Source organism: Phyllostomus discolor, chromosome 12 (assembly GCF_004126475.2).
Source record: "Phyllostomus discolor isolate MPI-MPIP mPhyDis1 chromosome 12, mPhyDis1.pri.v3, whole genome shotgun sequence".
NCBI classification, from domain to species: domain Eukaryota; kingdom Metazoa; phylum Chordata; class Mammalia; order Chiroptera; family Phyllostomidae; genus Phyllostomus; species Phyllostomus discolor.
Window position 1 is genome coordinate 34,293,879 of NC_040914.2, and position 12,907 is coordinate 34,306,785.

General features: G+C 54.6%; 1 protein-coding gene across 1 annotated transcript in view; it reads right to left on the reverse strand.

Moving 5' to 3' along the window:
• The window catches only part of FAM189A1 (family with sequence similarity 189 member A1), a 187,699-nt gene that overhangs the window by 23,288 nt on the left and 151,504 nt on the right, over nt 1-12,907 (reverse strand). The window contains exon 4 of the mRNA XM_036012942.1: nt 2,883-3,017. Coding sequence (XP_035868835.1) covers nt 2,883-3,017 — 135 coding nt within the window. The remainder of the gene's footprint in view (nt 1-2,882; nt 3,018-12,907) is intronic.

The following is a 12,907-nucleotide window of genomic DNA, read 5'->3' on the forward strand; positions in this document are numbered from 1 at the left end:
CAGAGCCACCCCTCATGCACCTCCTTTGCATGGGGACCAAATGGCAACTTGGCCTGAGCCTGCTTGAAAGAAAATCAGAATCGAAGGAACCGACTGGCGGGCCCTGTAAACCGGCACAGTCGCAGGCCAGGGACCACAAGGGACTTCAGGAACTGGATCCAAACAGCAAGTGACTGCCCTGTTGGTATTTACTGATGTGGCTTTGATTATGCGGGGCTGCCCCTGATGAGTCATCAATCCAGCCGCTGCATGGCACCCCTCTTGTCCAGCCCCAGGGGCAGTGGCTGCCCAGACGGCCTGGGGGTGCCCACCTGCGCAGACGGAGGTGGGCCAGTAAGGGCGCTGCAGGGATGAGCCCCCAGACGGCCCACAGCCCCTTTCTCCCCAGGAGAGCTGGCGCCTGCTTGACCTTCCAGGTTTCCGTGGTAGCGAGGGCGGGGGAGGGGGGTGTAAGGGGAACATGGGGTGCAGGGTGGGGGTGCCCCCCAACGTCATTCAGTCACTCACAGAAACACAACTAACATTGAAGAGCTCGGATTCCCAACCAACCCCAAGGGCTCCTTCCCTGGCACAGCGTCCACGAGACACAAAGTGTGGGTAATTCCTAACTTCAGACGGAAAGCAGGCACGGAGTAGTTCTCACCAGAGGGCTGGAGCCTCGAATCAGACCATGAAGAGACCGATGAGCATGCTTTGGCAGTCGACCCAAAAGAGCAAGCAAGGGAACGGAACCCCAGGGTCACGCCCCCCTGCGCCCTCTTCTACAAAGCGTCGGGAGCATTTACGCGCTACAGGAAGGGGCTGCCCTGGAGATCTGCCCCACGGAGGAGCAGTGTGTGTGTGTGTGTGTGTGTGTGTGTGTGTCCCCTGAGTTTTAACACCGAGAAGCATCGCCAGGTCCCCCGTTATTGCGGGGACCGCGTGGCTCAAATAAGTTTAAGAGCAATGATTCCGTTAAAACGTCCTCACCCCTAATTATCGGAAAACCAGCGAGTGAGGCACTTGGATCTGTGGAAATCTCAGAGGCACTGGCGTCGAACCCATCAGCTGAAGTTATATCGCAACCAACTACCCGCAAATCTAAGGAAGGACAGACGCCCCTGTGGACAGACACGAGGACCTGCCCACCTGGGGCAGACGTGGTCAGACACCAGCTCTAGGGGCCGAGGTGGACGACGTGCAAGTCCCTGCGGGTGATGGGGCGGAGACACGGAGGGGGGAGGGAGAACCAGAGGGAATGCTGGGAGTTAAAAGCACAGCCGCAGAGAGGAAGCGTGTCTGTGATGGGCTCGTCCGCAGACTTGACTCTGCTGGGGGAAAATGACCAAGGGCGGTTCGTCTTTGAATGCAAGGCTGGTTCACCACTCAAAAGTGATCGGTGGGCTTCCCCGGGCCAGGAGACCAAAGGAGGAAAAGCCGGATGAGTATCTGAGCGCAGGGGAAACTACTCTGACAAACCAGACAGCCCTGGACGGCCCTTCACGACAGAAACCGCCGGGAAACCAGGACCAGGAGTGCGGCCCATGGCTCCATCCGCGTGAGTCTGCAGAGCTGTGAGGTTCCCGGGGAGGGAGGGGGTTGTCAGACGACTTTAGGGGGTAGCGGCTGCACTCTCAGTACAATGACCTGTTGTCTGGTTGTGCTTTCACACATGGAGAGAGGTCGTCCCGCTGAGCACGTGACTCCAGGTTGTCGGAATGAGAGCTCGGGGTGAGCACTGCTGCCAATGTCCCCACCCCCGGAGGGCAGGAGGGCGGGGTGGGCCCGGGGCACTGCCTGTGAGCAGGCCTAGGGTGCGGGAGGGCCGGAAACCAAGGCTGTGGGACATCAGGAACCAGCTTGCATGGAAGAGAGTGGGCTACTGCGTGCTGCTCTCTGGGGTCCTCTGACCCTGCCGGGCCCAACTCCGGTGGGCTGCTGGGGCCACTGAGTTTGGGCCGCTCCTCCCTGCGAGACAAGGCAGGGCACCCACTGTCCCCCGGGATTTCAAGCACGTTCTCTGCCTCTGTACGTCACTGCCGGTTCGCCAACGGGTCTCACAGCACGCTGGAGTGAGCACGGAGCTCACCGGGACCGAGCTGTCACCCTTGCCAGTCACGCCGATGGAGGACCTGCCCCACGCACCCAGGGACAGAGGGCAGCCCTGTCCTCCTCTCTCCCCAGACTCCAGGGCGGCTCTCTGGGGGCTCCAGTCCCCCCCACACACTGCGTTCCCTACACACGTACCACAGAGCTCCAGACACGTGACTGCAGCCACATCGTCTTTAAAAAAGTGGAGTGTACCGACATTCAGGGAAAAGAGAAAAATTGGGTCCACTGTTCACACGCATTGTTAAACAGTTTTGATTTCCAGGAGTTAACAAGAGAAACACTCGCAGAAAGAGAAAGAAAGGAACAATACAAACCATTTCCTGTTGCATTAGAAAAATCAAAGAAACCAAAAAGAAAAATAAGTTAAGAAAATTTTGAAAAATCAGATGCCGTCCATAAGACTCGGTTGCCAGGGGAAACCGTACCACTTCCGTTTCCAGATTTTTTTGAAAAGGCAGAATCCACAGCCTCCTGCTCCCAGCTGGCGGGGCAGCGAAAACGTGAGACAGGCGGTGGACTCCACCTCACCCACATCTGCAGGGCCTTTCCCGTCCATTCAGAGCCCACTCCACACACGTCAGGGGCGGGACAGCGGCGTGGGAAAAATGGGAAAACCAGACCCAGCAAAAACAATACCCTGAGAGTGAGAAATCAACACCCCTGCAGAAATGCTCCCTGGAGAGAGATTCCCGCCCCCCACCCAAAGGAACAGTGCATGAATCAGATCTCCCCCTCCCCCCCACATCTGGGGGGGCGGGGAACATGCGCGGGGGCGGGGCCTGTGCCGTCACCTTGAGGGTCAGCCGCACGGCGTTGCAGTCCTCCCGCAGCGGGTTCAGCTTCAGCGTCTCCCCCAGGTTGCTGCAGCCAGCCGACTGGTGCTGCGTCTCGCAGCAGACGCACACCTCCACGCTGTCAAACTTAATCTGGACAGAGGAACACAGAGCTCACAGTTACAACGGCGTTCCGCCCCGGCGGGTACCCGTGAGCCGCGCAGGGACACACAGGTGCCCGCGCCTCAGCTCAAGGCATCCCGATGCAGTGCACGTCGTGAAGCCAAAGTGACTTGTGTCATCGTTGCTGTCGACAACGCCATGGGAAACACCGGGAGGAATGCCTCCAAGTTCCTGTTTTAACAGCAATTGATACAAAAGAAAAATCAGTCGATGGGAAGAAACCTAAGCTGGACTGTTGTACGAGATTACAGATGCATCACAGAAAGAGATCAAGGTCCAGGAACAGAGAATCCCCCACGCAGAGAGGCCCACGGGATGTGTTATCCTGGCTCTGTGCCCTGGCACATTCTGCTTCCGGGGTCAGCCAGCTCCCGCCCCGCAGCACCGCCCGTCAAACTCCTGTCCATCCCGGAGGCTTTGTCCGGCTCTCCCTCTCCGGGGCTGCCTGCCTCCCCTCTGAGCCCTGCTTCTGTGGGAGACTTTTGCTCTCTCCGGCAGCATTTCTGCGTGCCCCCTGGGTCTCCCGAGGGTGGCCACCACATCTCGGTATTCACACTGTCAACGAGCTGTAGGCATTTGAAAATGCTAAAGAAATAAAAGTGCCATGAGAAATTTAAAGCCATGCAAAGATGAAAAGAAATGCAATTCAGGCCCTGGCTGGTGTGGCTCAGTGGATTGGGCACTGGCCTATGAACCAAAGTGTTGCCGGTTCGATTCCCAGTCAGGGCACTTGCCTGGGTTGTAGGCCAGGTCTCCAGTAGGGGGCACTGGAGGGGCAACCACACAATGATGTTTCTCTCCCCTTTCTCCTTCCCTTCCCCTTTGGTTCGAAGGCCTGCACTCAAGCCACTGAGCTACCAGCCAGGCTCGTTCTTGCATGTTTAAATGTCGGTCACCTTCAAAGCACTCTCCATTTGATACAACACACCTATTGAGACAGTTTTGCCCACTGCTCAAAAGTTTTGAACTCATCAATTTTAAGTCTTTTAGTGCTTTTGGTGCTTTTTGTTTCACCTCTTCCACATCGGCAAATGGTTTCGCTTTGAGGACTTTTTCATGCAGGGAAACAAAAAGTCACTCAGGGTAAGTTCGGGTGAACAGGGAAGGTGGGGCAGGAGCATCAGCCCATTTCTGGTCAGAAACTACTGAGCACTCAGCGCAGGGTGGGCAAGCACACTCGTACATCACCCATCATGAAATGAGCAAACGTGTTCAGTCTTCAAAAAACATTCACTCAAGCCGAATGCAGCCTCTCACAACAATGCCAGCTGGTGGTGCACTGATCCAGATGGGTTCCTGGAACACTCACCTAGATGGGGAAGCCTGCCCTACAAGGGGCTTGCCCTCCAGAAGATAATTCCAGTATTTTGGGGGTTCCCCCCACCCCTTTTATACCTCATTTTTGCTCTTTAATTTAACTTCCTAAAATCATTCTGATTTTATTTCTGCATTTCTACATGTTTTAGAGTAAGTGGGGGGTGGGCACCGCAGTCTGAGGAAGAGAAGTGTACGAGCTGGAGGCCGAGCACGGGGAGGTGGGCCTGCACAGGCAGCGGGGTTCTGGGGGCAGAGCCTACAGACTGGATCAGCAGGGCCAGCTGCAGGCTGGGCTGGGCCTCAGCCCAGGGCTGAGGACGGGGCTTCTCTCAAAGCAGTTCTGAGATAGGACCTGGGCCACCTCGCCTCTCCTGGCTGTGCAGCCCCCCACACTTGGCCATCCTGAAGACTCTGTGAGCTCCCTGGGGTCCTAGGGTCATGCGTTCTAAGGGAAAGCTACCTCGAGTTGGGTTTCCTCACAGCTGAGAACCCTGCCTGGACTGGGGGGCATGCCGACTGCTCCCCCAAGAAAAGCTGCGGTCCTAGACAGGCCAGTCCTTCCCGGGGAACACACCTGTGGGCCGGTATTCCCGCCACAACGCCAACAGAGTAGATGGCACTGGACAAAAATCTTTTAAAGAAGCTATGGAAGAATAAGTTACTACTATTCAGAAAATTTGAAAATGAGTAATATTGGGAGGAGTAGATGCCTTAACCGATGTTGAATTTATTTTCAAGGTGCTTAAACAAAACATTAAGTGGATGGTCTTGGCTGAGTGGTTTAATTGGTTGGAGTGTCATCCCGGACAACCAAGGAATGTGGGCTGATTCCAGGTCAGGGCACAGGCTTGGGCTGCGGGTTCAGTCCCCGTTTGGAGTGCAGATGGGAGGCGACCCTTCGATGTTTCTCTCTCTCTGTCCCTTCCTGTCTCTCTAAAATCAGTAACTATATCCTTATGTGATGATTAAAAAACACATTATGTTAATGGTTTGAAAATAGCTGAAGAGTTCACTGAGATAGGACAGCTTCAGAAACCAAACCAATAATCTGCAGGAACCTAGTAAATGAAAAATACAGCATTTCAATTCAGTAGGAGAGAGTTTACATTAAAAGGGGGGGTAGCAAAATAGGGTATTCATCTATGATTGTCTCCAGGCATATAAGAATAAAATATATTTGACCAAGACTCTAAATAAAAACAGTAAAAATACAGGAAAATGAAAAAGAATGGTTGCATAAACGTGGAATGTGGAGTTCTCTCAAAATCTCGGAAGCGGTAAAGTCTCAGAACAAAAGACCAAGCAGGACGGTGTCTCCAGCCAGCCAGGCCCGAGGCTGGAGCTGTCAGGAGACACGCCTTTCTCATGAGGCCTCTACGCTTCCTGCTGGGGGTCTGCAGCTCAGGGCGTGCTCTTAGGAGATAGACAAAAAGTTAACGTCTGCCTAGCAGCATTAGGCATGAAGGGATGAGAAAAGAGAAGAACATGCAAATAATAACTTTGTGCCAGTGAATCTGAACACCTGGGAAGAAAAACAGATGATTTTCTATGAAAATAGGAAGTAATAAAACTAGCAATGCAAAAAAACAAAACAAAACAAAACAAAAACCAGGTTTACAAAACTATGAATAGACTACAAACCATAGAAAGACTCTTACCAGCCAGCAGCTGGGGACACTGAGGTGGCCTAAGCTACCTGCCCTCGCCTTGAGATCCACAGAGGGGGTGAAGTCCCCCACCCATCAGTGACTCCACTGAAGAGCCCCGGGGGCAGAGTCCCAGGCCCTGGTTCTGGGGCCTGCCCCGGGGCCGAGCTCGTGCTGGGCAACCAGCATGCACACAGTGGGGATTCCCTGCCCAGAAGGACGCGCCCCGGACGGCCCTCCAAGGAGGCTCCTCCGGCTTCCAGGCTGATCAGCTCATCAAAAGCAGCCACGAGAAAAGCACAGAAAGGCCGTTTTCCTTTCCTTCTTCCCACGGGACTACATTAGCACATGGGAGCCCAGTTACCCTCGGGCAAGTTCACGTCTCACATCGCCCAGGGCGAGCAGCCAGGGCTGGGTCACGTCCCCGGACTCTGGACCTGGGAGGGCTGCTCTTGGCTGCAGGGGGTCCCTTCCTTCCTCTCATCTGTTGGACAAAGCCCAGCTCTCCTTACGTAGTCTGCTCTCCCATTCCTCAAAACACGCAAGGAATTGTCTCAGACGGTCACGCCTGGCCCTTGGAATTAACGAAGAAAGGACCCAGTGTAAATGGCAAGCCCGCCTCCCCGGGGGGTGGGGGGAAGGAGGAGAGAGACTGCACTGGGCTGGAAAGCACAGCCGATCACGTCCCATAACCCTTCAGTGACCCGGGCAAACAGACATCCAAATAAATCTTCCCCCTCAGTATTTCACTGAACTGGTCATTAATTCGAAGAAAAAGTCTGGAAACCTCCGGATGAGTTCTCTGACCCCAACGTCTCGGTGTGCGGGAGGGCTGACAGATTTATTTCGGGGATGGCTCTCAGGCGTCCGGGGCGCCAGGAACGACGCAGCCAAGCTTTGCAAATGAAGCTGCTGTCATTTTTCACGGGTCTCGTCGGGGCATTTCACAGCCAGGCGCCCCTCTTATTTATGGCCCATCAGCCTGTCCAGGAGTGAGAAGGGCTGACACGACAGGAAGAGGGGGTGCCCCCGAGGCTCTAACTACAGCACAAATGAGACAGACGGGTGACCTCTGGGAGTTCCCAAAGGCAGGCAGCTGGGAGGCTGGACTGGGAGGGAGGGGGGCAGGGTGGGGCGGGGAGGAGGGGGAGCTCAGAGGGTTGGACAGCGAATCCCAGGGATGCCCAGCGGGCATTCTGTCCCTGAGGGTCACTAACTGGCCGAGACACAGAGGAAGCAAGGCACGGGGGACAGAGTACTTTACGGGGTGGCCGTCACCTACAGAGTGACCCACGACAAGCCACAGGACCTCTCCGGGCTTCAGGTTCCCGGGGTCAGGGTGAGGGCATCAGACGAAGTTAAGGAAGTCAACACAGTGCAAATGCTGCTCGTTGTTAGTGTTCTTTTATCATCTTGACTGTGAAATGGGTTTGTAAAAACTCGCCACTCTTTTCGAATTCATCGAGGGTTCTATCACTGTGATGGATCTTCTCCTTCATCCCGTGACACCAGATGAATCGGCGTGTCCGGTCCAGTCCAGGCCCATCCAGAGGGACCCTTCTGTCCCGCAGGGTGCCTGCCAGCGTGATCCTAAAACATGCATGGGCCCCAAGGAGGGGGGCACTCGAGACCCCAGAACACCAGTGATGGGTCTACACCACCACGATGCTGAAAACATCATGCTGAGTGACAGACATGAGACATGAAAGGCCACACAATGTACGACGCCATTCCCACGCAGAGTCTAGAACACAGAGGACCTCCAGAGACAGGGAGGGGGTCTGTGGGTGATGGGGTGGAGGGGGGATGGGGACCCGACACCTGAAGGTGATGGGGTTTCCTCCTCGGGGATGGAAAGTCCCAAGATGAACTGTGATGACTGTATGCATCGGGGAAGGTGTTAAAAATGACTGAACTGCACACTTAAAACATTTGAGTAGTATGGTGGATGGATTACACCTCAAAAAAGACTTAAAAAAAAAAAGAACAATTGCAAGCACGTGGGGATTACCGACTAACAGTTTTAAGGGTTGCGACCTCTTCAATGTTCTGCCAGGTATTTACTCTAACACAGGAAGTCTGGGACCAATGACCTCTACCTCCACCGCAGTGGCCTCCTGACTCAGACACTGGCCCGCGGTGTCCACGGCATTGTGGCTGAGATACGAGACAAATCCACACGGACGACCGAGGCTGTGGAGGAAAAGGGACGGCGCGGCTTCTCTCACGGGGAGAGCACCGAGACCCTTGCCTTGAGAAGCTTTTATTGGATTCAAGTTGCACAGGAATACAGGGTGTATACGTAAAGCTCATTAATCATTGTCAGGCAGTAAGGATCAAACAATAGGTAACATACAAAGAACTCTGAGAGCTTATTCTGAGTCAGGGTCAGACAGTTAAATGGCCATAAAACTTTGGGGAACAAACTCCCTTCCTGCTTGGACCCTTATCATCTAATTGAGAGCATTCTAAACAAAGCAGGTTTCACAGGATTTTACACATTCTTTCTTAGGTCTGATCACCTGGGGAACCCGCCCTTTCCAGCACAGGGCGGCACCCACCACCAGCATTGTTTCAGGCTTAAGTCAGGCAGGGGAAGTAAGGCAGCCAAGAGATTAGGAGACTTCTCGCAGACAGAATGAGGACTCAGGCTGTGTCAAAGCCAAGGGGCGAGGGTCCATCACCCCCTTTTGCTGTAGCCCCCAATTCCTTCCCTGGGGGCCCCCATGATCATGTCTGTCTTAGGTCATCCCTCCCTTGAGGGATCTTACCCGTCACTGGCTAACTGATCAAGCATTGGGGGCCAGGCAGGGTGAAGTGAAAGAGGCAGAGGCGGTGCCCCTGCCAGAGAGATAAGCTTTGTCTCCTTACAGCAGCCTGAAACCAGGCAGGGTGGTCCCCAAAGTTCCCAAAAGCCTCCCCTGAGGTCTTGCTGGGAGCCCAGCATTAGGGGGCTCTCTGAGCTGGGGGGCAGTGGGCCACCCCCACCCTTCCCCAGCATCCGAATCCATTGGCAACGGCAGCTCCTGCATCCCAACCCTTTCCCAGCCCCTCAAGCTCTTCCGTACTCTGGGACACTAGGGGCTGGGTGCCTGTGTGTGACCGGAGAGGCACTGGGTCACCTCCAGGCTTGGGGATGCACCAGGCAGTCACTGGGTGGGGGGGTTACCATGGCTTCCCCACCAAGCCTGTGTGCCAACCCCTCCTGACTTGGTCCCCCCACAACCGGCCCTGGTGTCCAAGCCCCAGAAGGAAAGCTTCAGTTGAGCTGATCCTTGGCTGGGGCTGGGGGGAGGGGAAGAAATCCATCCTGACCCAGCTGTGACCCCGCCCCCTAAAAATACAGTAACATCTAAGTCTTGGCTGTATTTCTTGATTGAACAATATTTGACAGAAAACACTGTGCAGGTTTACAGTTCACAAACTGTGTCAGTTTTCTGATATGTCCGGAACTGGGCCTCGGCCAGTCGCCGCCATGTCCTCCCACCATCCCTGCCGCAGCCCCCTCCACACTCCAGGATGCTGTGGCTGGATTCGGCGTTCCCGTGCGTTGGATTCCAGTCATGTGAGGCCTGGCTGATACTCATGTAAGAGGAAAGGACCCTTTAACGAGGAAGCCAGCCAGGACACCCGTTGGTTTAGAACGTTTTCTCTGAGAGATAAGAAGATAATTGGTAATGGATTTCTTACCGATTTTTATTTCCTGGGAAACATGGATTTTAAAAAACTTCATTGGATTTGAACTTTCCACCTTTAAGCTGGCCTTTTTTTTTTTTTTTTTTTTTTTTGGTTTGGCTCTCCATCCCTTTCCTTCTATTTGACTCTGTCACAGCGGCTTGGCAGTCACGACTGTTCTGTGTCTCCCCATTCCTCTCTCCGGGCACTTGAGCGCATCAGAACACAGGCGTGCGTGTGGGAGAGCTTCGCGTTGCCGAGGGGAGCACACAGGTGCAGCGCTGCTTTAATTCCGCTCCGAAACGGGCTTCCCGGGTCGACGGGCGACGCCCATCAAAGAAAAACCCCCTTCAAGCCCCAAATTGGCTGAGAAGCTAGGGTTCTGTTTTGTGTGTGTACAAAACATCTAAGGGAAAAGTTATCTGCTTCAAAAACTAGATCTTTTAGTAGAGCATTTGTTACGTCAATTATACATGTAAGCCTGTAACCTCCCCTGATCTTTGTGTGTGTGTGTGGGGGGGAGGATAATAAATGCTTTCCATTTATGGCGTCAGAGATTTCACCCTGTTTCAGTCTCTGGTATCACTGCATTCTTTCTATTTGCTCATTTTGCCACTGTGTCTGCAACAGATGCTCAAATTAATTGTGGAGCAGTAAATCTATCAGAGGAACAGGCTTTTCATCTCCATCATGCACGTGCCATCCCGAGAGAGAGAGAATCTAAGGAGCGCGGGGACGTGAAGGTGCCAAGGGCGACATTCCTGCCAGGGAGGGCACTGGCAGGTGAGAAGGCCAAGGCCAAGGCCACGGGTCCTCTTCACAGGGCATGGGGACTGGCCCTACAGTCTTGGGAGCGTTTATGAGACCTTTTTGTTCAAGTGACACGTTCGAGGGCAGCGTGCGCTGGTAAGCTGGCAGCGCTGGCAGCAGCCTCCCCGATGGGTATGACAATGAGGTGGCTCTCCTCGAGACAGTCTTGTCCCCCGAGAGGCAGGCAGCTAGCAGGCTAGGAAGACTCCTCTTCTGGACCCACACGGGCAGGCTCTGCCTTCCTCTCCTGAGATTCCTCTGCTTTAATTATGCAGATGTGCATTTTTAGGCCAGACTCTGAAATTTCATTACTTTGTACTATAATCAAAGCTGGAAAAAAAAAAAAACCCTTTAAAAAAGCCAAGCAGAGCTCTACACGGCTGGCAGGAATAAGAGAAAATCGTGCCGGGTAGCAGGAAGATGAAGGGCCAGTCGCATCGTCCTTCAGGGAGACCCAAGCAAGCACGCTGGCCCCGCAGCTGTGCTCAGAGTAACAAAAAGATTGGAAAAAAGCCTACGTGAGGTTCCAGGCGCAAACTAACTTGGGGAATGGTGTTTTAAAAAATTAAACAGGCCTCTCTCCTGAATGACTCTTCAGGTGCGTCACAGGCCAGTGCAGGGTGTTGTCGCTCTCCCAGAAGCTGAAGGACCACAACCTTCCTCCCCTCTTCCCCTCCCCCTCGGTCCTTTCTAGCCTCACATCCCTTCGCATCTGGCAGGACTAATGCTCAGGAGCAGCGCCCAGAGGGGTGGGGAGGGATTCGGCAATCCTTGCAGGGTCCCCTTTGCCCTCCCCGCCCCCAGTTTTTAGGGGCAGCCCAGTGGACCCCCCACCCCCTAAGGCTCAGCCCCACTCTGCAGCATTGAGGTGCCGTTTGCAGGTGCAAATGCCTGCCGAGGAGTAGATGCTCCCTCCTAGAACACAACACACACATCAGCCAATAAACTACAACTTCTTACTATTTTTTTTTTCCTGGTCTCTAATCTAATCTAAGAGACTGTGACAGCCTGGTGACCTTCACAACGATACGTGAAAGAATGTTACCCATGGCGGCCTGGTGTGTTTCTGGGTAAAACTGAACACACTAGAGCGCTAGGCCCCCTGCTCGGCCCTTGAGAAATGATCGATTTCAGAACCGCGAGAATGTCCACTGGGGGGCGGTGATCGGATGAGCACTGAGGGAGGAAGGACCTGGGCGGGGCTGGCCAGTGGTCAGTCACCCCTGGGCTAATGGACACATTTGGTATTTTTACTTTCTTTTAATCTTGGGGATAAAAGAGGGGACAATCACACAAAAAAACCTCAGTTCCTAGCTTTGTTTGAATAGGTTCCAGGCTCACGAGGCCTTCGCGAGGAGCTGCTCCCTCAAAGCAAGGCCTTGGGGCTCGAGTGAGTTTGAGGCTGGCTCCGCCCTCCGCAGTGCACGGGTTCGTTTTCTCCCCTCTGGGAGGTGAGGCGTCCTCCTCCGGCTTTCCATCTTCCGAGGCGTGGACCCCACTCCAGCCCCGTCATTTCATGCCCACTCCTTGTGTTCTTGCGAGTTTGCTCCCTCTATAAATGGGCCTTTCCTGGCATGCCAGTGGGGTCCTGGGGGACACAGACCCAGGTACAGCTGAAGCAGCTACGTGTTACTGCGCTACTAAAACCCTGGGTCAAGGGCCGGTTTTTCAAGGGCCACTTTTCCTTCTAGAGACCCCCCTCCAAGCAGATTTTAAAGCTCTGTTCAATACAAAGTGGGCCCAGCAGGCCGGGAGGCAGAGGGTACAGAAAGGTCACCTGAAAGGCTGGGCCTAGAGACAGTCCCCAGGTCCCTCCCCAGCCTCACCAATCCACACCCTGCACAGCTCCGCAGGAGGAAGGCAGGCCTTCCAGGGAGGGCACACACAGCTGATGGAGGGTGAGGAGGGGGGAGGTCCCCCAGGATGAAGGGAAGCCTGGAGCTGCTGCCCACTCCCGGCTCCCTCCCTGCTGTCCCCAGGCACAGGCGGCCCTAGCCCTTGGCTCAGGAGACAGGAGAAGTCCAGCCCAAAAGGGAACAAGCTGATGCGCATGGACAACAGGGGTTTCCTGAGGAGTAGGGGCCCCTAGATGGGAGTCTACGATGTGGGGGAAACGACGGCGAGCCTTCAAGTCCCTGTTAAACTTCTGTGACTGGATGTGGGAAGTCGGGTGGCGAATCAGTTCTCCCCGCTGCCTACCCAGGTGGATGTGCCGTGAGGAGCAAACAGCACCTGACAGGCGACCAGAGACTGCAGAGATGGCAAGACGTGGTTGAGTGTCCCAACCACGAAGTCGCATCCACAGAACCCCCAGGGGACAGCACGGTGGTGTCCCTGGGAGGCAGGTGACGAGTCCAGGGGACAGAAGTCTGAGGGATGGGGGACTACAGGGTCCAGGGAGACCGAGGGACA